Source organism: Folsomia candida, unplaced genomic scaffold (assembly GCF_002217175.1).
Source record: "Folsomia candida strain VU population unplaced genomic scaffold, ASM221717v1 Fcan01_Sc005, whole genome shotgun sequence".
In the NCBI taxonomy this organism is placed as follows: Eukaryota; Metazoa; Arthropoda; class Collembola; order Entomobryomorpha; family Isotomidae; genus Folsomia; species Folsomia candida.
Window position 1 is genome coordinate 5324634 of NW_019091197.1, and position 27021 is coordinate 5351654.

At 36.2% G+C, this 27021-nt stretch overlaps 3 protein-coding genes and 2 long non-coding RNA genes across 14 annotated transcripts; 4 read left to right on the forward strand and 1 right to left on the reverse strand.

Annotated features, from left to right (window-relative positions):
- Window positions 1-1621: 1621 nt before the first annotated feature.
- Window positions 1622-6433, reverse strand: LOC110849706. Of its 6 annotated transcripts, none has more exons than XM_035851787.1 (7): window positions 5391-5932; window positions 4261-4671; window positions 3863-3997; window positions 3617-3790; window positions 3303-3536; window positions 2767-3195; window positions 1622-1977 (listed from the first exon to the last, which is right to left on the reverse strand). In XM_035851787.1, exons 2-7 carry the CDS (start codon window positions 4441-4443, stop codon window positions 1969-1971), a joined length of 1164 nt encoding a protein of 387 aa, XP_035707680.1. In that variant the 5' UTR covers window positions 4444-4671; window positions 5391-5932; the 3' UTR covers window positions 1622-1968. The 6 variants fall into 6 exon arrangements, with proteins under 6 accessions (XP_035707680.1, XP_035707676.1, XP_035707679.1 ...); XM_035851783.1 differs by having other exon boundaries at window positions 1628-3195; window positions 4261-4452; window positions 4611-4671; window positions 5391-5931; XM_035851786.1 differs by lacking the exon at window positions 5391-5932 and adding an exon at window positions 6037-6433 and having other exon boundaries at window positions 1628-3195; window positions 4261-4452.
- Window positions 3076-4028, forward strand: LOC118435562. Its single transcript, XR_004834865.1, has 2 exons — window positions 3076-3171; window positions 3688-4028. It is a non-coding gene; the product is annotated as an uncharacterized LOC118435562 (long non-coding RNA).
- Window positions 4566-7972, forward strand: LOC118435561. Its single transcript, XR_004834864.1, has 3 exons — window positions 4566-4642; window positions 7286-7587; window positions 7720-7972. It is a non-coding gene; the product is annotated as an uncharacterized LOC118435561 (long non-coding RNA).
- Window positions 7973-8962: 990 nt separating this feature from the next.
- Window positions 8963-12589, forward strand: LOC110850080 (innexin inx2). Of its 3 annotated transcripts, none has more exons than XM_022097560.2 (5): window positions 8963-9273; window positions 10063-10535; window positions 10701-11023; window positions 11090-11399; window positions 11525-12589. In XM_022097560.2, exons 2-5 carry the CDS (start codon window positions 10068-10070, stop codon window positions 12110-12112), a joined length of 1689 nt encoding a protein of 562 aa, XP_021953252.1. In that variant the 5' UTR covers window positions 8963-9273; window positions 10063-10067; the 3' UTR covers window positions 12113-12589. The 3 variants fall into 3 exon arrangements, with proteins under 3 accessions (XP_021953252.1, XP_021953251.1, XP_035707675.1); XM_022097559.2 differs by lacking the exon at window positions 8963-9273 and adding an exon at window positions 9584-9975; XM_035851782.1 differs by lacking the exon at window positions 8963-9273 and adding an exon at window positions 9584-9875.
- A 939-nt stretch (window positions 12590-13528) lies between these two features.
- Window positions 13529-26460, forward strand: LOC110850046 (calcitonin gene-related peptide type 1 receptor). Of its 3 annotated transcripts, none has more exons than XM_022097528.2 (14): window positions 13529-13848; window positions 15365-15516; window positions 15585-15665; window positions 15864-15974; window positions 18244-18325; window positions 18396-18420; window positions 21287-21378; window positions 21442-21571; window positions 21670-21899; window positions 23107-23299; window positions 23584-23795; window positions 23861-23924; window positions 24210-24335; window positions 25903-26460. In XM_022097528.2, exons 2-14 carry the CDS (start codon window positions 15411-15413, stop codon window positions 25945-25947), a joined length of 1497 nt encoding a protein of 498 aa, XP_021953220.1. In that variant the 5' UTR covers window positions 13529-13848; window positions 15365-15410; the 3' UTR covers window positions 25948-26460. The 3 variants fall into 3 exon arrangements, with proteins under 3 accessions (XP_021953220.1, XP_021953219.1, XP_021953221.1); XM_022097527.2 differs by having other exon boundaries at window positions 25931-26460; XM_022097529.2 differs by having other exon boundaries at window positions 23728-23795; window positions 25931-26460.
- The last annotated feature ends 561 nt before the right edge of the window (window positions 26461-27021 follow it).

The following is a 27021-nucleotide window of genomic DNA, read 5'->3' on the forward strand; positions in this document are numbered from 1 at the left end:
GTGGTGGTGACCCCCCTGGAGGTGGGAGTGGTGGCAACGTGAAGGGTTGCGAGAAACGCCCCCATCCACGTCACCAGCAACACTCCCATAAAAACCACACAAAAGTTCCTTCCACACAGCCTCCCACCCCCCACCACTGCTACTCCCACTCTCCCCACAGCCTCCCACATATGTGGTGACTGTGGGGGGTGTGTCTTACCTTTAAATTCCCAGGTTTCCCGAATTTTCCAAATATTTGAGCACTGAGCACAAATCACTACGTGTTCTCACGTTCGAGTTCCCCGCAAGAGTTTTCAAAAGTTTTCAGTTTTTGATCTTGATCTAGCTCGGTAAGATCTTCTATCTTGATCTTCAAGTTCAAGATCAAATCCCAAATATGAAAAGTAGCATTTTGAAACATTGATATTTTTTAAAAATAGCACCTTGGTCCATTACTCAAAGTGCATTCAAGGAAACGAAAAACACTCGTACGGGATTTAATTTTTTTTACTGATTAATGGACCCAGTTATTCAACTACGATCTATTTCCTAAATGCGAATATTGTTAGCCCGTCGACCGGATACTTCAACTATTAATTTAACTTAATTTACCAAGAAATGAAGTATAAGGGCAACTTAAAACATCAGAGCAAATCTTTGGTTATGTATTATATAACTATACGAAATTATAACAACCTTGATGCTGTCAGCTTTGAATAACTAAAATTGGTCAGACAACCAATTTTCGTTACTTATCTAGTATTTGTAATGTGCACAGTGCACACTACGTACATTACACCTAGTTGTATTTATCGGTTTATGTATAAAAAAATATTTGCAACATATCTGGAATTTATTTGATCTTGTGATCTTGATTTTGATCTGGGATTTGATCTTGATCTGGGATTTGATCTTGATCTTGATCTTTTATCTTTAGTATTCGGCAGATTTATCTTTATCTTTATCTTTATCTTGTGGGGCGCAAAAATTGATCTTGATCTTTTATCTTGATCTTCGAAAACTTTGATCTTGCCCACCTCTGTATAAAATACAAATACTAGAACAATGTCAAGGAACTTTTACTTTATGTTTTTCCAAAGAATTATTACAATTTCTGATGATGATTGTTGAAACTGCGATGTTGTATGAATGTAATAATTTTAGTGAGATTTTTGTCTCAATTTTCTCTTTTTTGAAAGGAGCGGTGTGAGTCGTGACGTCGGATTATTGAGAGCACGCCGGTTTTTTTTAGTAATAGTCAAGTGGAGTTGCGAGTAAGAGGCTGAATAAGAAGTGAATTTTTTGTGTGAAAGAAAAGATTGATTGTAGAGTTAATATTCAATTGATGTTGAATAAATAATTTTCAGTAATAGTGAACACAGTACGACTTGTCAGTGTATTATTTTCTCCAAAGCCATTTTAAAGTAGTACATTTCACAATTAGTTCTCATCGTCCGATCAACTACGACCCTGGACACATTCGTAGAAGTTGTTCTCGGGTAGAGTTCAGTTCATTCTACAATGATACAAGCTTAGCATAGAAAGCTTGAATAGATTGCTTTATTAAAACACCATGTCTTCCGGCAAATTCTCTTTAAATTAAGGATTTTCAGTGATGAAAACGGTAAACAATACGAATGCATTTTAATTTCATATTTAGCTCATTTATTAAAATATCAGTAATTTTCTGTATCGTTCATTATATGATTGGCACATTAATACTTAAATGTAATTCAAGATTGTAAAGCTATGTACACCGGTTTCTTACAGCGGGAACGATTGGAATGGTTGAACCATGATTTTGTATTGTCGATAATAATTGTTCTTCCTTTTCATGACTCCTCACCTTTTCCAAATAGCTGTTTCTAACGTTTGGGAAGAGTTTTGAAATTCGAGCCAAGATGTTTCGATCTTCCATTTCCGTTGGGGAGTATATATCCAGCTCATACCACCATTTTCTTGCTCGATCTCTTGAAGAAGCCCTTTTGTTTATAATTTCTAAAAGTGGGAACTTCAACTTAAGCAGAGTTCCACAAACTTCAAAGTCATTTTGAGGAATGAATATTTCAAGATATGATAGAAATCCGGCGTCGCTGGATTCCAAGAACCCCAGAAATACTTCCAACTCTTCTAATTTAGGAAAATATCTATTATAATTTATTCCTACACCGGGAAATTTTATATTAGGGAAGGAATCGTCATTAATTTTAAAAACTTTTAATTTGGGAAATATTGCCAGTTCAATATACCCGTGGACACCGCTTGGTAATCCTAATTCCAATAATTTTAAACTTGGGGAAAACTTTTCGATTATGTCCGACAGCAATGAAACCGATTCGGTCGGTGGTATATTGAAAACGAGATCATCCTCTTCAATATAGTTAAGTAATGTCAAAATTTCTAATTTTCGATCAAACCTTTTCAAAATTCTCAACTCTAAATGAGAATATCGATATAGTTTGAGGGAATTCAGAAATGACAATCCTCCAAGTACAATTTCAGTCAGAAATAACCAACTGCTCGTTGAATGTCTATACTTAATGATTCCAAAAAAGGTGCCCTAACTATGAAAGAATTTATCCAGTCTTTCATTGCAGTTTCTTCAATCGGGTTGAAATTAGGGCGCCTTTGAATAAATGTGGTACTATGAAGAAATTTAAGATCTAAACTTTTTAAGGTAGAGAATTTTTTAATAGTTTGTGGAACTTCGACTCTTTTTATAACTATCAAGTCTTCGTCTACGCAAATATCTAATTGTTCTATGAATTGAGATCCTAATTTCATTACGTTTTTGAGTCTTTCCCATCCCGCCTCACATATTATTTCGTTTTCGATTCTAAGCCTAATTTTTGTGCCTGGCTTTACGAATCCCTGCTTAAGATAGGTTTCAATGTCGGAGAAAAATTTTCCCCCCGGACTGCGTTGCCAAGTTTCAGATATGTGCTTAGTGTGCACTGGACATTCTTCAGAACATAGGCAGAGGGAACATGAGATAAGTATTGTTTCCGGGGATGTACAAGATTCATCTGTTTGCTTTTCCAGCATATAGTGGGACAGGCGATTTCGCAAAGATGGAAAGTTGTCGGAAAGACTAAAGTTTATCTGCGCAACTTTGTTGAAACGTTTGGTAGATTCTTCTTTCCAGCTGGAACAAACTAGACGGCAATTTCCAACATCACGTGGAGACTGAAGGTAGTCAAAGATCATGGATAATGCCTTAAATAGTATTAATATAAAAGTTGATTACACATAAATGCATATACATTTAAAATACTATGTAGTGCCATAGGTTTGAGTTTAATCAAGTATATTTTTAAAATTACCAGTGAATCCAACGTGTTCCATCCAGCCTGACCATAATGTCCCTCATTTTCTTGAAATATTTCCATTGCGTTGGGCGGGGTAATAGATTTTCTAGTAAATGTTGGCAAAAATTGGTTTACTTTCTGCCCTGCCAACCAATTAGCACGAGCCTTTTCATATGGCGTGTATCTTTTCCAATCCCAAAACCAACCTTGAATGGGTAATCGGCTATATTCAGAGTGAGGTTGTACTTCCTTTTTGGACAGGAATATAATATACCAATCAGTGTTTATCTTGGCTAAAAAGTATTGACAGATTAATATTAAATACATACCATGAACCAAAATACAGCTCTTGCATTATTTTGGTATTCTTTTAATTCTGTGATGTTTCTGCATTCATCAGGGAATTGGACTCCGAGTGAAATGAGATCTCCAAATTGAAGCTCTTGTCGTCTCACAAGCTTCGTGCCATTGATGAAAGTTTCGCATGTTTCATTTTGAAGGGGCTATATCAATTTCAGAATTAATTTTAATAGTGTTCATATTATATAAAAATTAAGTTTACAAAAATGACAAACCTTCACGTTCTGAATGTAATATGAGCCATTAAAGCATACAATTTCACAATGGGATCCTTTAGAAACGCCCGGGCCGAAACAAAATAAGTACTCCCCTTGCGTCTCGCGACTCTCAAATGCCTGACCAATTGTGTACTGTAATTATTGAAATAAATTATTGAACATATTATTGAAATTGTTAAAATAAATTATTGAACATATTATTGAAATTATTGAAATAAGTTATTGAACATATTATCGAAATTATTGAAATAAATTATTGAACATATTATCGAAATTATTGAAATAAATTATTGAACATATTATCGAAATTATTGAAATAAATTATTGAACATATTATTGAAATTATTAAAATTGAGCAGAAGATATGTTAAAAAGTAATTCTCACGAGATCTTACTTTTTGTCCATTGAAGTTATGCAACACCCCAAACCGAAGCCATGGCTCGTTCCCGATAACCCTAGACACTGAGTCGCCGATCGAAGTGTATGGCAATTTGCCACTCGTTCGCTGCACAATCTCGACCCAATACTCGTCGTTGGTTGTCATCCGGAAAAGGAGCTCCGCATTTGCCGCAGACATTGTGACCGCCTATTCAAAGGGAACAACAGTTACGGTTATAATTAATTTAATTATTAAAATTATTTGTGAAATACACAAATAGAAATAAACAATCCTATTTTTTTAAACCACGCCTGAGTGGAAAATAATATGCTGTCTCATGATTCAAGGTGTGGTTTCCAAACAACCTCAGCAGTGGCGCTCCAAGTGGGTTTTTAAGGTAATTAAAAGTCTGTCCGCAATATTTTCCTTAAAAAAACGTGAACAATTATTTAGCTGGAATGCCACATTGTAGAGTATTTCAAAATGTAAAAAATTGGTAAATAATTATCAAAAAATGAAACACGAAATGATGTGCGTGTAATGTGCTTTTTTGACTCCCGCACCACTGGGGGCCGATTGAGATTGGCCGACGGGCTTAAAAGTGGTTCGCAAATGCGAGCTAAACTACTCGTTAAACAAGAATAGCCACTTGATGTGCTTTTTGAGATTTTCTCCCAGCACTGGGGGCAGGGTGAGATTGACCAACGCTCGCAGATGCGGGCCAAACCATAGATATGGAGTAGGATAGATCGAAGCATGCGCAAAGAAGGGCATTTTATCTCATTGTTTGAGCATGTTCTGATTTTTCCTGCAAAAGTTTGAGGAGGAAAGTTGGGAATTTTTTATGTTCTGTACATTAAGCCTTCAATTTGATGTATAGGTCGACCCTAGGTCATTCACTTTGAAAAACAGGGATTTACGGTACCATACGGTGGTAAGGGGTGCTGACGAGCGGTGCACCTCTGCCGGCGCTGTAGTTCATACAGCGCGTCGCTAGATGGCGCATAATTCTTGCAGTTTTTTTGCACTATACTTTTTTGCGTTTCTTGCTTTATAGTGCAAGAAATGTAGCATAAAACGAAAAACTGATAATTATGTCGCCAAACTCTGAGTCTCAGTATAATATTAATAATGAAATTGAATACCTGGTTGAAGTAGATATATGACTAATTTCTGAAGTTATTTAATATTTGATGTGGTTACGAGCGAAAAACTTTGGATTGCTATGTCTTGAGCATTTCACGGATTACTGATAAGAGAAAGCAATCTGTGTCATAACTGGCATGGTTCAGAATCATGACGGTTGCCATGGTACTTTACTTAATCTGTCTTACACATAAATAAATCTGCCTACTTATTTTATTCAACTTGTAATCAGTGCAAGGCCAAATAATATTGAGGTAGTCACGTATGCAAGCTCCGTTTACTCAATCAACCCATTCAATATGTCCAGGCTAATAAACTTGTAATAAAAATTGCGACAGCTCTTTTAGCTGTCCAGACATCAAAGGAGCAAGGATAAATAAATTACATAAATTTCTTAATGAATAGAAAATAAGAAATTTCTTAGTCGTGATCCTGGGTTCCAAAGTGCAGTGGAAAGGTTTGTATGTAGCCTCAAGTTATTGATACGGTTTTAATTGCCGAAAATCACTTTGTATGTATGATTAAAATTGAATATATGGAGCTAGGGAAGTTGAGACACACAATTCAAACTCAAAACCCGCATATGCATGAAATGCTGCTCAAAAGCTTGCTGTCGTGAATTGCTCCAATTTTTTAATCGCTTACCTGTTGACAATGAAACGTTCTTCTTTTACGCTGAAATAGAAACCAAGTCCCATTTCCAGGAAAAAACGCTGAAAATTGTTAGTGTATTTGTGTACATAGCGGCTCAACAATTCTGGACCTTCTGGGCTCTCAAATTTCAACCTCGGATCAATCGATTCAATTAATATGCATAACAAAATAGTGCATGCAAGTGCAACTCATGCATTATGTATTTAAGAGGCTTCATACAGGTTATTGATCATCACATCCCCCATATCAACCAACGCTAAGATGTCGCGTATGCAGTAGTCCTAGGCAACCACCAAAATTTTCTACCTATTGAAGTTAACCATATGCATACATACATACTTGATGCACTTGAGAAGTTCACCGTTATATTATCTGTAGTCATATAATGGGTCAACGTGTAAAGCAATATGCACACATTTTGGAGGCAGGTGCATGGATTTGAATATTTGAATTTTTTTAAATGCATGCAAAACGGACAATAACCGGCATACTTTTGGGAGTCTGTACAGAAATATATATGCATGCATGCAAATACATGCATCCATAAATTCATACTATTTGATTTATTTAAGTAAACTTCATGTAAACATGTATGACGATTGTAAAATTAATTCCCATTTAATTTTATGAGCGCAATAATTCCTGGCCTTAGACTTGGAATGGTTTTTTAAATAGCACACATGTGCACATAGGCAAATTACAGTTTTAAAAGTATTCCTATAAATATTACTGCAGTGTTAAAACCGGCAACCATCAACGTTGTTATTTATACAGCGTAGATGATCGAAATACTTATAAAAATTCTATATGAATTACTGGTGACGATGGGTATTAAGTTTTGCTTGTCGCTTTTCTCGTTTCGCCTAGGTTTTTAAGTTTTGGACATGGGTTAACTTTTACATAGAATAGCCCAGTTATAGGTGACAGGACTACCTCTTACAAGCCAGCAGTTTTAAAACTTATAATCCATGTTGCATAATAATATACTCTATTGATAATTAACAATGATAAATAATAATTTAGGCAATCAGTCTTAAAACAATTGAATTCTAGGAACAATAGTTTTGTACATAGTTCAGAATTAGGAAACTTTTTTATGCTTAGTCGAATAGAAGCTCTACAATGAGGAGCTTGACTAATTTTATATTTGGGAGAGAAAATCGTTTCCGCTTCATCTTTATTTCAACAATCTTGATCACTTTTGTGTTATTAGTTAAAGTCTTTAATCAAACTACACCAGATCTTATTAACGAACGACGGGAGGATAATTCTCGCCAAGAACACGGATCACTTTCTACTCTACTTTCATCTCACTTGATGAGAGGACCAATTTTATTACCAGGAAGTGCGAATAAGTATGTCACCCAGTTGTCGCTGCGGGTTGTAAATTTGACACTACCGAAGCCGTCATACGCAACCAAAACCGTGTTATGGCGAGGACTAAATTATGACCGGAAAAGGCCAACAATCAAGACAAGAATTAGGAGACTGCATGCACGAAAAATGGGAGATGGGCGTATTCAACATAATTCTTTAACATAAGTACGTACATAATTTTGAAAAAAATCAGATCAGTGATTTTCAAATAGTTTTACGGAAATAATATGTAGCATGCAAATATTTGCTTTAATTAGTACAGCTGGTCTAATTATCTGTGTGCCCTATTTCAATTAGGAGGAATAAGTCAACTCTGGCACGGCAATTTACCAGAGAGGGTGAGGGGGCGGGGTCTTACTGGAAGTCTGAATTACTGGGAATAAGTTAAGATCCAAGTGTAGGCAATAATAATAAATAAATAAATAAGCCAAATATTTCAGAACTTTGCATTTGATATATTTCTTCGTTATTCAAAAGTAAATAAGAAAACAACTTATATATCTTTGTAAATGCCTGCATTCGATAATAAATATATACTTATCACAAAATATTTAACTTCTTCAAATAAATATTATATGGGCGATTTAGTTCAGAATTATGCATACAAAGTTGCGTACACATGTTGTATGTACGATTTAATAGCGAACTTATTTTTTATTGAAAATTTATCACAAGTTTCATTTCATGAAGAACGTCATTCAGATAAGCACAAAAAATTAAATTATGAAATTAGGGAAGAAAATATTTCGCGAATTAGCTGCAACTGTAATTTATTTAGAACGGAATAAACGTGTTGGCGTAGGGTAGTATCTTCTTGTGATCAGAGATCGACGCCGCGGATCGTACGCAGCCGGATAAATCTAATTTCCTATTCCTTCAACATTGGGACGAAGCGCCGCGCTGCCGACGCCGCCGAAAAAAACAGGCGCAGTTGGGACTGCAAAAATTTATGCAAATACATATTATTGTTCAGGAAAATGGAAAATATTATTGCAAAGCAAGCTGCAACACATAGTATTTCGAAATGATTTTATAAACTATATTTCCTTGCAACGATTAGGCCAAGGTCAAAAATTTTCTAACTATTTAAAATTGCAATTTATTACTTTTACATTATAATTTTTGTTCGTATCTAAGATTGCACGGTAGATACGTTCTTACGCAAATATTACAATGCGGAAATAGCGATAGAATTATTTTCATACATACATATATCTCGGACATTCATTAATCTGCATGTGCTGCATGTCCAGCGTCGTCCCTATATGTTAATGGACTAAAATGAAATATTTACTTTACATGACACAGTTATACAGTACACGACTGGATCTCACTTAGGATTAATTGTATAGTAATGAGTGTCGTTAACAGATACATATAGGTATTTAAAATGTTCTTATGTATGAAAATGAGGATGGACACTGAAGCCTATCTTTCTTGGTTTTACAGTTACAAAGTTAATCACGTTGCAACTCCCTCAAAACCAATTTACTTATATACGATTATTAAAATATATCCAATAATATGTACAAGTTGACAAATTGGGTAAAGTAAAAACTAATAACCAATGCACTGCATTAAAGCCAAAAATACATATGTATGTACATATATACAACCGCATATGATGACAGACCGAGGGGGGACAAAACCACACATGGTTTTGTTGGCGGAAATAATTAGTTAATTGAGGATTTACCAGTTTGTGACCACATTAAACCATATTTATGGAATTGATAGAAATTGCAGTGCAAAGTAATTTCACAAGTGATCGGAAATAAGAGTAAGCGTCAAGAAGTCAAAATTGTGCATGCAAAATGTTGGACCTGGAGACAAAATGGACATGAAGTTAACGTAAGCAGAAATATTTTAGATTTATATGTACTTCAGATAGTTACTTGGATGAATAGAAAATCTGCTCTATAGATATTTAGATTTTCATACATTTGAGAATTTGTGGATTTCCGGGATTCTTTTGATTTTTCATATGTAGCTCGACTAGAGTAGACAAGTTGGCAGCCAACGAAATTGCAAGCAAAAGTTGAGATAAAATATCCCGTCCGTCCGATGAAACTCTATTCAAATTTTTGTAGATTATTATCAGATATGCAGATAAGATTTTAGTTTACTTCCATACATCAATCTATTTACACATGACCAGCGTCTAAATAAGTAGTCAGTCTTATTGTTAGTCCATGAGTGAATTCACGTATGTTTCTAAAATCTATAAAAATTTAGCTAAATAATTTCGCTTTAAAAACCTACTACAAAACGAAACAAGGGTATCAACAAGAAACTATGTAAAGTAGTTTGCAGTTAATAATTAGCAGTTAATTAGATTATGAGACACTTCGTGGCAAGTACAAATCAGTCGGCGCGTTGTATTTAAGTTTCACTACTGTTTGCTTTCTCGAGCGGAAAAGCAAAGACAACATTTGTCTTTTATCCCGTCCGTGGTGAGGAATTGTTGCGGATAAGTGGATAAGTCCCATTAAATTTAATCGTAGAAATAGACATTTGAGCCATGATTTTCTGACGTTGCAAGAAATATAAATAGTAATGCACTCTACTCTACTTACTAAATATAAATACGAACCAATTTAATTTGTTAATTTAATGTGGATTTTAATTATTATTTTGTAGACGAGATGCCTCTAACTGTTGCCTCGGTGCTGGGCTTCATCCCCAACACAATCTGGTCCCCATTAAAGAAGTTCCTCACAAAGGATGGCGTAGTGACGTTTGACCTGGCCTTCAAAATTTCGACAAAGTACACTCCTGCCCTTCTCATCGTGGGAGTCTGCCTCTCCTTTGCCAACCAGTTTGTTAGGAATTTGGAAATTGATTGCGTGACGGAGAGGACCGGCGGGAGCAATGGGGTTCTCCGTCCCGGCGGCAGTGTTAATTCCGACCTCAACGACTACTGCTGGAACCACGACACGTTTCTTGTGGTTAAGGCGTTGGAACCGGAAATGCAAGGAGAAATTAGCTACCCAGGTGTCTCTGGTTATCGAAAAGATCGCGACAGAGTAATTCAACAACGATACTATAAATTTGTTTGGATGATTCTCGTGAAAATGGCTGTGTTTTCGTTTCTGCCGTATTTCTTTTGGAGGGTGAGTTTTTTTAATTGTTAATTTTTTTATAGTAATACTTATATGCAAATGTTATTGTTAACTATGGCGTAGGTTAGCAATCTCCTTTCTCATTTAGTAGCTAGCTGAGTTCCTCGAATAAATTAACCATACAAATGCAGCTAAAGTATTTGTCAAAATGTGTAGGTGCGAGGAGATACGAAGATCAAACCACTTTTGGATATATCATCCGTCTCTGACGATATCACGGAGCACGATATTCGAGTCAAATACTTTTTAGACACTGTTGGTTTTAATGAGACCTTTGGAATTTATTACGCCTTCTGCAAGCTACTCGCCACCCTGACACCAGTTGGGGAATACTTTTACCTTTGCGGAATTATTGGCCCACGCTACAAATACTATGGGGTCCAAGTTTTTACTCACTTTTTGGACGAGACCGCTCCCTGGCCAAATCCGATGGATGTTCTGTTCCCCAAGATGGCAAAGTGCAACTGGATAGTTTATGGGTAGGTTTGGTTAAGATTTAAAAATATGCATTTCGATATTTTTCTAATTAAAGTGAAATTTGAAAGCTTCGGAGGAGATTCTGAAGTTAAGTCGGCCATTTGTCAGCTCCCAATGAACAATCTTACCCAATGGTCATTCTTTGTATTCTGGTGGTGGATGGCTTTCACCGTTGTGGTCAACATACTATCACTTTTGAGGCTCAGTTTATTCATGTGCGGCCTTTATCGGAGATACAGTTACAGAAGATTTGTCGCGCTAGCATGCAGAGACGATGTGGAGAAGGGACGAAGTTACAGAGGGCAAGGAAAAGGGAAATTGAAAAAGTTTAGCAAGTCGGACATTATCATGGTGAAGTTAAGCTTTGGAGATGTTTTGGTAATTGATTTGGAAAATTATTTTACGAAATTTCTTACTCAGTTTTTCTTGTCATAAATGTCAATACGTACATTGCACACGTGTATATTTGAAATGTATATAGAAAACTTTCTTCTTTCTCCTAGGTTCTTTCATTCATCAAGAGAAATTTGCAAGAATGGGAATTTCGTGAACTGATTAGAACCTTGGTAATCACTAAAAATCATGTCCTGCAACTGAGACCTGTCGTTTCTAAGCCACTCATGAAACCTCCTTCCCTCGGACGAAATAAGCAAGAAGAAGAACCTCTGAAGATGGGGTTTATCATGCCAAACTCGATTGAGGAAGACACATCTTGTATTCAAATTCCAACCGCATCCAGCACCACACAAGCTTATTCTGACCAGTCAACCGAAATCATAACTGATGTACGAGGGGAGGACTCTGACTTTTCCGACCCTGCGCCACCACCAACACCAGGTTGGTCAATAAAGATTAAAGACCCTGTGAACGTGGAGAGACGAAGCAGCTCAACGGATAAGGAATCAAATTCCAAAAATAAAGCAAACGATAAAACCAACACCAAGTCATCAACCAGCTCGGCCAAAAATGCAAATAACAAGGTAGCCCCTGCTTACACTTCCACTCCGAAGAATAAGCAGAATAATTTCGCGAGTGTAAATCCTGTAAATTATAATACCACCAATACCAACGATGACGAGGACTGGGGATAAAAAGTGTTAAATTATTTGCTCAAAGTTGTTACCGAAAACACAAATATTTAAAATTTACCAAACGAAGTAGATTATTTATGTGATCATATTTAGAATAATACTTTTCCTATACATATGTTCTTGCTGTATGTAACGGGAAATGTACCTAATCTTACAGATAACAATGACTTGCGTCACTAAAATTTACCTAATTTAAGATATGTACATATGTAGTAGTATTACGTATGTGTTCAGGTCGTGATAATTTTTCTATCAGTTTTTTTTATTCTTCAATGGAAATAGAGAATAATTATATATCTAATTTGCGATGCCAATATATGCTTCTGAATGCGAAGTTTGGCATTTAAAATCTTGTTTTACAACCTGAATCTCTTTGTTGGTGTTAAGTAGTTTTATATCCTTTTATATTGTTAGGTTATCTCATTTATTTGTATTTTCTAAAATACTTTAATAAATTATACTGATGAGGCAATCAAATTAAGTTGTTAAAATTAAACTTGGCATGCTAATTACTTTGGGAAGGATATACGACCATTTTATTCACATCTGGTTTGAGGACCATATTACATAGACTGACTGTAATACCTCTATCTTTGACAATTTTTAAATATAATAATAATTATTATTCATGTCCATATTTCTTATTTTTAGTAATTTCAATTTCAATTATTGAATATTTGTTTACCAATGTTGAGAGGCAAGATAGAACTGCTGCCTGCTTTTATCCACTTACTTATTTCTCATTTCTCAGCATTAATCGGGGGCACGAAATGTGAGGAATGAAGTGTGGGAGGACTGCCCGAAACCGATCGAATTGGAGTGAGTTTCCCATGATTCGTTAGTTGGTGAGTACATGGAATTGTCCTCTGAAAAAATCACACGGTCATCAAAACTACACACACGTCTCTGCAAACAATGAAGAGGTGTGAAGAGGGGCGGACATTGGACAAGTAAGTAAATGAACTGACAACACCAACAATCATCAATTTCTGTCTCATTGACTACACCATTGAAAAATAGTACTGAATCCAAGCAAAAAGTGGACATCCAGACGATTTTTATACACATATTTGCACAGTGTGTGTGCCATTGCTCGAAATAATGCCGATAACTTCAGCATTCATAAAAAAATGTCACTAAAATGAGGCAGACCGAGAGGAATAAATCATTGTACTGGGTGAACACTGTACATATGACAGGATACTTACATAAAGTAAATACATATATACATGCAAAATGGACACAAGTTTAGGAGAATGTAGAGAGATTTGATATATATATAAAAAAATATTCTACGAAATCTAGATAAACAGCATTAAAACCACTTTTTCTTTCCTCAAACAAGCCCAAGTATCGTCTCGTCAACAAAGTACGAAGGACGCATAAAATGTGCAAAAACTTGGCTCAACTATTCCAGTCGTGTCCAAGTCAAACCCGAGTCAACAAGTCGTCTCACTTTCCTCTCTCTCTCTCTCGTCTCACTACTTAACTCCTCGAATACTCAACGGATAAAATTGAGACTGGATAAAAACCGGATTTACTTACGCACAAAATTTTACCAAAGTGTGTTAAGTTAAATACATGTACATTTCGATAATTTATGTACTTTTGCAAAGTTTACATTTTCACACAATTTTGTGAATTTCCTGGGTGAAAGCAAGTGCATATTTCATGATATTTCTTCAGTGCACATTGGTCGGATTTTGATCGTCACCACCTTATTGCTTTCAATTCGGGTAAGTATATCGAATCCTGCTCATATTTATTGTGTCGTAAATATCTCTCCAAAATAATGACGTTATTGGCCCACTTAGCTCATCTTTTATTGACGAACAATAAGGTGTCTATTTATGGACTGTGTTTTGTCCGTGTAGAAAGATACGGTTTAATTCCGTGTTATTAGAAATATGTAGCTAAATTATTTTGTTGTTGACTACCTCTGACGCGGAGTTTGAAGGGTGCACTGGTCTGAAAGCCAACCAAGCACATTTAAAGTTAATTACTGCCTTCGCCTATCACAAACTTCGGATGTTAAAGTTTCATGATTACTTTAATACTGATGACGATACGATAACAATATCAGAGTAAACAGAAAAAGGGCAGGACATGAATAAAATATTATCAGTGTTCGGTCGGGGTCTTTGCCTACTTAATAAGTGAAGTATTGAAAGCAGTATGAAACAATGATTTCAAGTCAACATGCTTTGGTATTATGGATTTTGGGTGGAAATGGAAATTACTCGTGGGTGTATTTCTGTATATTATGGATTACTGGGTGGTAAAAGGTTAATCAAAGCTATTCTATTTCATCAGCCTGTTTATTTAACCTTTGCATAAATAAATATGCTCACGTTTTGTTGAAAACAACAAATTTAGATATGAAAATTGAGATGCCGAATATGTATCAGGAGTGGGTGGAAATTCTGTCATAATACGAGGAGGGGATTATCAAAATACACAGACGCATAAATATTTGAGATTATATACACATGAAAGTAGTGAAAATATGTAGCATGCATTAAGGGCTACACACAGTGTGTAACACACTGTATGCGGAATTACTTCAAAAATGGAAATAGGAAATATAAATTTACTTTTCCAAATATTCCATTCGAATAACTCTGCATTCTTCTTGGATTTTGTTTTGTAAACAAATTTCAGCAAATAAGCGCAATAACCCGGCAAGACGTTAATGACGCATAGACACAACAGTGCTAATTGTCTTTGAAGTACGTGCTTTGCACACATTCTAAATATTTGGCTGCCAACCAACGAAACCACCATAATGTAAAGCCACAACATAGATACTTTAATTTGTTACCAACTACGAACAAGTAGATAAACACATTCATATGTAGTTATCATGTGTCTACGTAGGGCCGGTAATTTAAACTTTGTTAGTTTACTTTTTAAAGTCAATCTCTTCTTATTCAAGCGTAATATGCAAATATGTATGATGAGTAATATGCAAAAACTAGACCACATGCTACATATTCATTTAAAAGGTCAAGTTGATAATATTCAGATCAAATCTCTTAAAGTTTCCTGTTGGTGATGAAATGACGAATGAAAATGGTTTTAATTTGTAATTTAACACATATGTAAAGGTCTTTGTATATTGTGTTAATTAGTTACTTAGAAATACGATTTTAATTAAATGAACATGAAGTTGTGCAAATACAAAACGGCAAAGCAATACACCTCGAGAAATCTGCAGCACAAAAAGAATAAACAAGTCATATTTATTTGCAGGTTTGAAACCAAAAGAAAAGGAATGAGCAACTTCTCTGAATAAGAAATGATGGATCTTTCCACCCGTTCCTCACTAGAAATCGGGCACAATCTCAACTTTACCGAACTTCTGGACACGGCTGCTGCTGAAGCTGCTGCGGATGATTTCGAACGTAAATAATTTTTCAACCTGACATTGGTTTTCACCACGAAAATACTTACATTGACATTGACTAAACAGGTGCAGCCCAACTTCACATCGCTGCTGCGGAATACGCGTGCAATGTCACGAATGAGTTGACATCTTACAACAACGCTTCAGGTGATGCATAAACATCCGAGAAATGCCGGAAATTGAATTTAATGATGTGATGGAGCGTGTCGGATTTCTTCCGGCATTTGATATCAATCAATCTATTTATAGTTTGATACAATAGACAAGATGCCGATTTTTGCATGCCTGTGGAAATGCCTTCTATTTTGTGCAAATTATAATTTGCGAACTTTGTGGTTGTAACAGGGACCTACTGCCCCAGAACGTTTGATGGCTGGTCATGTTGGAATGAGACCCCGACAGGTGTAACTGCATTCGCCCCTTGTCCCTGGTTTATCTCAGGGTTTGATCCGAACTGTGAGCACATTTTCTTGTCTTCTTTTCAGGATAAATGTCCCACATAAAATTCGGCTAGTGTAAATGGAGACGTTTATCTTCCTGTTCTGTTCTTTGGTGGCGATGGAAGAATTCAGAAATGCACATCAAAGAGTAAAACACAAAGTAATAGCAATTCAATTTGAAAATTTTACAAGGTGAAGATGGCTTTTGATGTAAAAACAAAGAAGTCGTGCATACTCTAGGACAGTCAACAATGCATTATTTAACTTTATTGTACTGTAGAAAATAACGTGCTTGTTTTACATATAAGATTCGAATGAATATAAGCAAATGGTACAATTTCAAATGATGGGTCGATGATGGGTCGTTCCAGATAATAAATTGCTATGTTGTGCAACTTGAATGTTGACCCCCGATTTTTGGATGATTTTTGGGATATGGTCCAGCTTTTAACTTAATTAAAACTATGTACGAATTATTATTCCAATCTCGTTTGAACTGCACCTTCTTGTGTATTGCAAAATTTGCGATTCGGAAACTAAATAAAAACAGCCAAAAGCAACCCGAAACTGGCACAATGCGGACTTTAGAGTAGAAGTAAAAGTCAGAGAAAAGCCTGTGGGGAACATTAAGCTAAATGAGTGAAAGAGGTGTCTGCGTGCGGAAAGGGTGTGATCCATTTTAATTAAGGAGTCTGTTTAAGGGCCCAATTCGGATGAGCAGAGTTCTTTAAACTTCTTTACACCTTTGTGCGTTGCTCACATAAAAGGAACTTGCACTGCATTGACGAGATTATTAAATATTTCATGAGAATTTGCACGTGTTGACTTTTGAGTTTATGTCATGCACAAAGCAAGTCAAAGAGAAGGAGTGTCTAGCAGATTGATCACATATTGTGTACAACGCACGAGTATTATTCATGAGGCGAAGATGAAGGATGATTGATGCTTCGTAATTAAAAGCGAAAAGTTGTTTAATTACACTTTAATTAGCCGTTATTTAATTGAGTGTCTATTAGGACAAATTGTACCCTTTGTAGCCTTGATTTCATTGATCTACGTGCAAATCAGTAAGTACTTTGTTTGTTGCATCTGAATATATACATATGTGCATGTATCTAAGAATGCAGCCAAGCACCTTCACACTTGTATGCTCATTCCAACGTGAATTTAAGAATCCAGAAATGTAATATACTTCAAGCAAAAAAGTTGTGTATTACAAATGGGAAAAGTTTGACAATTAAAATTCTTCCAGTTTTTTATTAACGATCGGGAGGAATGCACGCAATGTGCGTCTCGTAACCAAACTTTTTTGGAAATAATGAGGTACAGAAATTCACCCGAAAGGTAAGCACTGAATCGGTCAGTGGCGTGGAACAATTACGGAATACCTATAGGTCGTCATTCACAAGTGAATATGATATGGAAATGAATGTGCAGCAGCAGTAACAGAATGTCATATCACTTTGGTTAATTAACCACTGAATTAATTTGCCATTTGGCCCAGGAAGAATTTCATGGATCGACTATGCATTCTGCTAAAGTGAATCTGGCTTAATGGAAAGTGCTCTATGGAATTATTAGATTTGGAAACTTGTACTTACTTATGTTTTGTCTAGATAGTTGTTGCAGTAGTGGGTTGAACGGAGACTAGTAACACGTAGTCTATTGGATTCCACATTGTGGAATTAAGTATATTGTTCTGTTTGAGGAAGCGATACCGTGAAATCTTCTTGATGTCATTTAAAATCTCATGTTTCCCCAAAATGGATTCTGAACGTCATCATTGCATAAAATCGCAATATTGAATCCTAAGATATACATATTTCTTATTTCTGCGAGAAATCTGCTAGTCTGTCGTTTCGAGGGCTTACTATTTGGGAATGTTTATGTATGTTCCTGTGATTTATTCTTGTCTTCGAGCCATACAACTTGTATACTTAATTCAATTCTATTGGGACTCAAGAACTGGATTAGAAGATGGAATGAACTGCTGAGGTTGAGTTGGATCGAGTGATTTGCATAAGAACACTGCTGTTAAATATCTATACGCTGTGTAACTTACTAAACGACTCTCAATTCTAGAATCGATTCAGAAATTGTAGGATTAAGATTTCAAATTACTTTTTTTGTAGAATTCGTAGAAAAGTTAATCAACTCGTTTAAGTATGCAATAGATTCCAAATAGAAACTATAGGAGAGAATCAAGAGTGAATTAAGGAAAATGTAAATTCAATGTCGAAATCGAAACGAGAATGAAACCCAACATTTCTGTTGTATTTTTGCAGTACAAGCCCACAAAGAGTGCCTGGAGGACGGATCTTGGTTTCGCCATCCAGAGTCCAATGTTACATGGTCCAATTACACAAAGTAAGAAATTGTGAGATTATTATTAACATTTTAGGTACAAGCTATATGGTTTTGCTATATCTTCCTCTAGCTGCGTCAACTATGCAGAATATCAGGTATGTACTAAAAATTAGGAAATACTAAATATTTATATTTATCTATCTGTAAGACCACGCTCACAGTCCGGGAAAGTACATGCTTTCCTGCTTCGAGTTCAATGAAGTTATTGACAATAAGCAGCTTACGAAACGATAGAGACATCATTGTTTGTACACGTTTTTTGTTCACATGCAGCTACTTATAAACATTTGACTCGAGAAAAGCTTAACTGTACATAAATCTTGTGAAAGGGAAGAATTTCTCTCCATAATAACTTTCCCTTCTTCTATTTCATCCTCAGTGACAAAGTAAAGTATTTTCTGACACAAATTTTCTCGGAATTTTGAACATTGCATTCTTCTCATTCTTTGCCCGACTGATTTTGTATTTCACTTACTCTAATCAAATAATGTAACCAAACCTCTGTGGCCGTAAAATTAGAGTGCTGCTGCTGCAAGCTCTTGAGATTTGAAATTCGTTTTGTGAAGGATACCTAAAAGATTTTCGTGTGATCTCGCGTCTAAAAATCTCGTAAATTTTTTAGCATTGTACATATTAGATACATGTGGCAGCCATGGACATATAACTTATAACCTAAAATTATGACGTATGACGTATTTTATAAGTTATAAGTCATAGAAACGCCATAAGGAGACGTATATTTATAATTATAAGTTAAGTTATACGTCATAATTTTAAGTTATAAGTTTTGCGTCCATGGCTGCCCCATGTATCTATTACCGCTTTAACAATGATGAATTGTAGAAGAGAAATAGAGTAATATTTTATGAGCGTTTTTCCGCTTTGGTTGAATAGAGTAGATTTGGCTTGAAAAAGAGATTATGTGGACGAATAGAATGTACTTAATTCGCTACAAAACATAAGCATAATATATTTATTTGGAAGGAAAGATGTCTGTTTTGTGTCAATTTTTAATGGTTTAATGTTTCCTTCTTTTGTTTTGAGATTTGAGTCCTTGGCATAGAGTGAGTCTGTTAAATTTGTTAATATTTTGTCTGTCAAGCCGTCAAGCGTTAGGAGCAGGTCACGACACGTTTAATTCTTATGTACATAATCTGAGCCAGTCGTGTCCGTCAATCTGTCTGCGCCCGGATAAACGGTTGAACCGATTGACTGTAAATTTGGGACACAATTTGTATGTAAAGATTAAGTTCCTAAGCTTTGGAGAAGACAGAAGGTCAAGTGGTTTCGGGTGGGGTCGCTATGAAAATATTCGCAATTGTCGTAAGACCTTGATATTCCGTACATTCACCATATTTACACATCAAACTGGAATTATATAGGATCCATACGGATGAAATTCTTGTTTTGAGGGGTGAAATAAGGCGATCCTAACGCAACAAATTTTGAAAAATTGTCAGGAAAATTGACATTTGGCGCAAATTGGAGGTCAAATATACAAGTCACAAAATATTTAAAATAAATCATAAGTTGTTTGTTAGCGTGACGCAATATAATGATGTTTGTAAAATACATATACTCGTATTTAGATAGGTTAGGAAACCCTCACTAGTCTTTGAAAGTATTTATGCAAGTACACGAGATGAAAAATGACTGGCTTGGTCTATGTACATATATCTACATACGCTGAAATGTAAATATTTTTTAATACGTTCCTGCTTCATTCCGTAAATTATTTATTTCCACCCACTTTAAGGGAAAGTATTCCTTCTGAATATTTTATTCGAGAAAGCTTTGACATAATTTTATGGAAGATTGTATTTCCCAATATCTCGGATACGCTTTTTGCTGTCTTAAAATACATATTTACAGAGTGCGTAGAGAGTTGAAATGGGTCGAACGACAATTTTGAAATGGTCTTTTCCAACTCTTGTGGTCAGGTTGACAATTATTTATTACCAAAAGATACATACATTCGTTATTTGAGAAAATTGGAAAATCCATAGGTTTACCTAACATAATTATGTGCATATGTCTCAGCTTGCCAACTTTCCACCCACTCAAATGAAACCACGCATTTCATAAGATGTCTCCTGAGATAGAAACGCGTAATTGGACAGAATAAATGCGGCAAGTTGTTTAGCGAATTATTCGGTAAGATGCAAGGGTTGCTGGTTGTTCAGTATCTAAAATTAGGTTTTCTTGGAACAAGCTAAAAGCACAACGTGGTTTTCTTCAATTATTGCTAACAAGAAGGTTCATTGATTAAATTAAACAGATCTTCAGGAGAACCCATATGATTTCAATCACAACTTACGTAATGGCTTCCCATAGTTTTATAAAGTATAGAACTAAAAGCTCTGTGAATACTTTCCGACTCTGAAATAAATATAAAAATCCTGCGGGTCTTTTCATCTTGAAGATGAATGCAACGTATGAATGATCACTTGATCAGTTTTTCAATTCTATTTGAATTTATGTAATGTGAAGAAATATACCTAAAGCTCTATGTGCATATGTACACGCCAACAATAACATGATTTGTATGCTATGAAATCAAGCCCAACTCCCACAAAATATGTATCTTCAACATGCATTTACAAAAAAAAAGTTTGACTTGATTGATTTGCCAACTGTCAGAATTGGCTGGCTACGAATCCTGATTCCGAGTAAGTAGTTGTTCAGGGACTCGAAGAAAAGCATATATTTTCCGGATCATTTATTATTGTCAATTACTGAGTGACAATGAAAGATGGTACATACATACATATGTGCCTACATACATATGCATATCTTGGCTTTTAATTGTTCATATTGCGGGAATTTGTGACATAATTACAACTCAGGTGCACATGACGCGATTTTTAACATATTTACATATTTCTAATATTGAATAGTAAATGTATAACCTACAATTTTGCTTGCCATGCATATTTGTACATAACTTTCTACTCTTTACAGCGTTACAAAAACGTGGTGACAATATACGAGGTTGGTTATCTCGTCTCTCTGTGTGCTCTCGTCATATCTCTCATCATTTTCTTCTCATTTCGGTAACTTATTCATTAAACTCTTCAACAAGCAATATGCGAACTATATTATTGTCATATTTTTAGCTCACTGCAATGCACTCGAGTCCGTATTCACAAGCATCTCTTCTTCTCCTTCATCATGAACAACTCTCTCTGGCTCATTTGGTACAGGTTCGTCGTAAACGAGTCAAAACCCGTAAACGAACTAAATCAGGTTTGAAATTAATATACGATTCCACAAACTTATCTTTTAATATATCCGCTTAATTGAGTTATGCAACTGCAACTACTGTTATGAAACTACAATTTCAGATGGGGTGCGCCTTTCTCCACCTCTTTGTCCACTACTTTCTCGTGGCCAACTACTTCTGGATGTTCGTGGAGGGCTTTTTCCTGCACACTCTGCTCGTGTATGCTTTCACCAGGGCAGAGTCCACCATGATGAAAGGCTTTTACGCGTTCGGATGGGTCGGACCGTCCATTCCACTCACGCTCTACGCCGTCTTTCGCTCCAGGGACGAGGACCACAACGAACAAAAAGAGTACGTATTTAAATATGTACATATGAATTTAAGTGCTTCAACATTTCAGCAGAAATTCTACAATGATTTATCCCATGAATTCGTGCGTGGTGATTGCACTTCGAATGTGGGAGCGTGTGGCAATAATTAAAAGCCAGCACATAAACAAAACCGGTGGCCCTCCCACATTTGGCGAAGAATGAAACACATTTCATGATTTATTTGGAAACTTGAGAGAAAGTTAAGTACCGTGGAAGAGCTGTAACATTCATTCCTTCTTTGGACGAATCGTATGTATTTTGTGCTCCGCTTTCTCAAAATTCGTGCAGTTTACACTACAGTCATTAGAATCAGCAGCGAATAGCTTTTACCATCTATGTTCTTATGCAGGAGATAGTTTTTCATGAAAAAAACATTCACACTTTCAAAGAAAAAACTTTCATTTCTTTCACAAAGTTTATTGCTCAGTTTTACCTAAAAACTTTTGATAATTTGGATAAATTTCAGCTTAGAATTTAAAAAAAATGTGAATAAGTAGGAAGTGTGAGCAGATTGAAAGTAAAATAAGTGCGAGATAAGACAAATTTCATTGAAAAGGGCAATGATACGATGAGAAAGACTGCACTCGTATTTCTATGCGGATCGATTCGTCGTTAATCAATGTCAATGTTGTTGGGATGGTTTAAGTCAGTCGGAGGATTTCTAAATTTCAACGCACATCTGCAGTTTTTGCATAGCATTTGCGGATAAGCACGAGCAGCGTAAGACAAATGGAAGGCTAAACCGAGAGATTAAGTTTCTTGGTCTGAGAAATGTTTAATACTCAAGTCAGTGAAATGGGGGGAAGTGTTTAGTTTATGGATTTCACTTTTTTATGTAGGTGCATTATTTATTGAGCCGATTTTCAACGTGAAAAGCAATAATATTTTTAGATCGGTCGACTTATGCAAAGCAAAGTGCTAAAGCATGTCGAGGTTTTTGGTCGATTTAAGCTCAAAAGTATTCTTGCGGATGCTACTAAACCTTTCATGTGAAATCCCAACGGATGCAACACAGCGAAACTAAAATTCAACCTCATTTATTATCTCATCACCCACACTAGCAAACTTTTTATATAATTTCACATCTAATTAATCCAATTAAGCCATCGAGCTGCCACCTCAAATTTCACATCCAACTTTCCCACAAAGCTTAACAAGGCATTCTTTGTCTGCTTGTTCGTTTGCAGCTGCTGGATCAACGAGTCCAAGTGGACGCTGTTCCTCTCCGTCCCCGTTTGCATCTGTCTCATCGTGAGCCTCGCCTTCCTCATCAACATTCTCCGCGTCCTCCTCATCAAGCTTAACGCCAATCGAAGGACCTTGTCGACCAATAATCGAAGAGAATCCTCCGTGGCCGAAAATACGGCTTCGTTACGCAAGGTAATTAATACATTGCGACAGTTTTGAGGGCTTTTGTGGTGTGCGCGGTGGAGGTTAAGTGGTTTTGGGATCTGTCACTGCTTACAACTTATGCAACAAGGTTTCTCAGGAGCTCGAAATATGGTGACAAAATCTATAAAATCTTGATCCTTCCAATCTATTCGAGTTTTCGGATATCAAATCTACTCATCTTTTGGTGAAAGTCGCTTTGCTAGTCATTATTCTCATCTCCTCTCCATCGTAGAATCCAATAACGATATTTAATGCCTACCCGTGTTGAAAAGGAAGGTGATCTTTGCGAAGATGAGGATGGAGACTTTATTGTAGTCACGACGAAGGGTTGTTCTCTCCTGGGACCTTGTTGCCTGAGTTGTGGAGCGGATTCCAACCACAAATTCCGTCGAACTGTATGGTTAACAATTAAACAGGCAGCCAAGGCGTCGCTCATCTTGATCCCGCTGCTTGGAATTAACTACTTCCTGACTCCGTTCAAACCGTGAGTTAATCATGACGAGTTAATAAATTGATTGAGCAAAATTATGATTAATTGTACTCAAATAGAGATCCAGAGTCGGATTGGGCCATTTACTACGAGTACATTGCTGCAATCTCATCGTCTCTACAGGTTTGCTAATACTTTTGATTGTGTAACGTATTCAATTTCATGATCCAACTTTATCCATCGAGAAAACTTGCTAATTTAATTGGGTATCATTACCTAACTCAACGTCAGTTCCATTATGGCAATAATTTGGTGTGTGGAGCAGTTTTCCCGTGATTATCCGATTATGACTGCATGACAAATTACCCAAATTTGATGCTTTCTCTGCCACAGACCTTGAACATTAATAGCAGACATTATTTTCTCTCCCAAATCCATCCCGCTAATATGTGTCATTATTATATTTAGGGGTTAGCAGTGTCGCTGCTATTTTGTTTCTGCAACAGTGAAGTAATTGCAGCCTTGAGGAGGAAATTTGCTCATCCCGACAAAGTCAGTCGAGCCGGTGATTACTCGTATGGCAGGACCACAACGGTACATATGCTTATTTTGATGTTACATTATTATTTTAATTCGTTATGGCTTGCAATTTCCCATCATAACATGGCTAAAATTGTGTGTCGAGCTTTGCTTGGTATGTGTACGTTTGCAATTTTCTCTTATGTTGGTCAACATTAAACAAACTGAACTGAAAGTATGGACCACAAACAAAGTCCGAGTATTTACTCAACTAATGGCAGAGGCAAAGCAGGAAGTCCATCGTATTCTGAGAAGATGAAAGAAACGGCTTCTATCTGAAGCATTCTGGGAGAAAATATGTCTCTGTGCTGGTAAAACACTTAAAAGTGTCAATAACAAGTCTCCTTTAATGATAAAGTATCATTGGCTGGATAAATAAAATTCATCAATTCGAACATAATTGCCAATTTCGACCCATCCCACGCACACATTAACCTAACCGGACTGAAGTCCATGTGTCATAAGTAGATAGTTCGCCCTGGTGGAAAAGGTTACCTCAGTTCAGCCGTATTTCTTCCCCATTTAGTCTCCCCTGTCAGGAAATACTTAGTGGTGAAAGTTTCCACGAACTAAGAAGTGAAGAAGATAACACATGGCTCATACTTTCCGCTTATGTACACCGACCGACCGACTGAGGATGAGCTTACTTACCCAACCAGCCACAAAGAGAGGCGAGAAGTTGAGTTGTAAGTGAACATGGACACAAGCTGAGGGCGAATGAGACTAATTTGAAGGGAGAAAGTCGTCCTACGCTGCTTTTCATTCTCGGATGCGATGCAATGCGATTACTTGGAGAAAGATAAAACAAAACTTGTTTCTGACTCTGTTTCCCTTTCCGTCACGGGAAACTTAATTTATTCTTGGTATTGTAATCACGATAGGGAAATTAATTCCTTATAGCCACTGGCGAAGTGGGTAATGAGGGAGTGGTCCTCCCTTCTGGGAAGAAGAATGGTAAAATAAAGCATGGGGACAAGATCGCATTTCGTCGCTTGACTACATAATCCCTTAAAAATGTACAGTAATGGATTATTTCCATGCATCATCATCATTACACTGACTTGATCTCTTCTCATCATATTACTCGATAGGGTAGACCAATGGACGCGGAAGGGTGGGGGCAGAGGGACAATGTCCCGACGGTTATCGGATGATCTGCCCATGTTATATAAACCCCGCGCTCCCCTATCCTACAGTATTAATGTCCCAATGTCCCCACGGCTTCCGCGGCCACTGAATAGCATAGTACTTAAGCCTCTCGGATAAATAATCGCCAACAGAGCTCGTACATAATCCGCTTGTTAATTTTCTCGCTTCGCCTTATGTACAACTGCTTTTAAGCTTTGTCTAACCCTCCACATCTCTCTCTCAAATTCATTAGTTTTTGTTTGTGATTAATTTCCTAGCAACGGTAACAATGACATCCGATATGTTTTGCAAAAAATTGAATTCTCCCATTATGATTATTTTTGTCCATGTTCTGTGTGCCGTCCTCGTCGCGGATGATCCCTGTCTGTGCTGTGCTGCTGATCATGCCACTTGATTCGATTGCTCAAAAATTTGCCATGGCTTGAAACTAAAGAGAAAGTTGGATTGTCATTCCACTGCAGACAATGGTGGTCATTAGACATCCCAACGAGATGGTGAACGAAGTTGTCAGGCCGTTGTCGCTGAAAAAGACCAACTACTCCAATCCGGAGACTGGGGAAGCAGAAGAGGTTCAGGTTTAAAAGATACGAATTATTAGGATCATCAAGAATTTGGAGCTTCTAAACGATTGGGACAACTTATTTACAATGTTAGTATCGTCTCATAAGAAACACAAACGATCTAACTCTGCCATATCTCAAATGGTTTGAAAGAATTCACGAAATGTACGAATTTATGTACTAAAAAAATACTTGTGTGAATCCAATAAAACATATTTTATTACATCATTACGAATTCACATTTCTGATTTCAAGTATTAAACTAATCTAACGTTTAAACAGTTTGTTTTTATAATTTTGTATTGTGATTAAAATTTGACTCTTATTGGGATTGACCTCGAGACAACATTTTACTCGTGAAACTGTTAACTGACATGATTTTTAATTGAATAAAGAATACTCATGTTAAATTTTGTATGTACGTTGATAATTTAATTTACATAGCGAGACGTTACATTTCTTTCGACGCAGTTTACATGCATATTTTTAAATTATAGTCTTTAAGATCATTAAAATAGACCACTACATTAAATATGTTTTTCTCGAACCACAAATTTTGGAGTTGGGCCATGTGTCAGTTCACAGAGGTGGTGATGTCGTGTGGTATTGAATTGATGGTGGTTGACTGACGCTCATTAATAACTTACCCAACCATTTCAAGTCATATTTGATTATGAGGAAAATTCACAGGAAATTTTTCTTTGTTGGTTTAATGCACGTGACGGACTGCACACAAGCGAAATGCATTATCACGATAATGTTTGACAATTGAGTGAAAATTTAAAAGTAAAGAATGTTATGAGTTGCATGGCAAAGGAAACACTTGCTCCAATTAATTTATTCCCAGTGGACTAAATTTAAATTATAGGCAGGAAGACGTCAATTTATCTGGGTATCTACATATACATAACCATTAATAAAGTTTATACGCACTGAGACGATGGTTTCATATTAATTAGGCATTCCTTCACCAAACCCCAAAATTATTATGT

What these genes read in the sequence shown, in the direction of transcription:
- LOC110849706 (XM_035851786.1), bottom strand. Translation starts at nt 4,443, where the DNA reads ATGTCTGCGGCAAATGCGGAGCTCCTTTTCCGGATGACAACCAACGAC. An exon ending in ATAACTTCAATGGACAAAAA is followed by an intron (nt 3,998 to 4,260) that starts GTAAGATCTCGT and finishes CAATAATTACAG; the next exon opens with TACACAATTGGTCAGGCATT. An exon ending in ATTACATTCAGAACGTGAAG is followed by an intron (nt 3,791 to 3,862) that starts GTTTGTCATTTT and finishes AAATTGATATAG; the next exon opens with CCCCTTCAAAATGAAACATG.
- LOC110850080 (XM_022097560.2), top strand. Translation starts at nt 10,068, where the DNA reads ATGCCTCTAACTGTTGCCTCGGTGCTGGGCTTCATCCCCAACACAATC. An exon ending in TGCCGTATTTCTTTTGGAGG is followed by an intron (nt 10,536 to 10,700) that starts GTGAGTTTTTTT and finishes CAAAATGTGTAG; the next exon opens with GTGCGAGGAGATACGAAGAT. An exon ending in TAAGCTTTGGAGATGTTTTG is followed by an intron (nt 11,400 to 11,524) that starts GTAATTGATTTG and finishes TCTTTCTCCTAG; the next exon opens with GTTCTTTCATTCATCAAGAG.
- LOC110850046 (XM_022097527.2), top strand. Translation starts at nt 15,411, where the DNA reads ATGATGGATCTTTCCACCCGTTCCTCACTAGAAATCGGGCACAATCTC. An exon ending in ACATGGTCCAATTACACAAA is followed by an intron (nt 18,326 to 18,395) that starts GTAAGAAATTGT and finishes ATCTTCCTCTAG; the next exon opens with CTGCGTCAACTATGCAGAAT. An exon ending in TTCCTGACTCCGTTCAAACC is followed by an intron (nt 23,796 to 23,860) that starts GTGAGTTAATCA and finishes GTACTCAAATAG; the next exon opens with AGATCCAGAGTCGGATTGGG.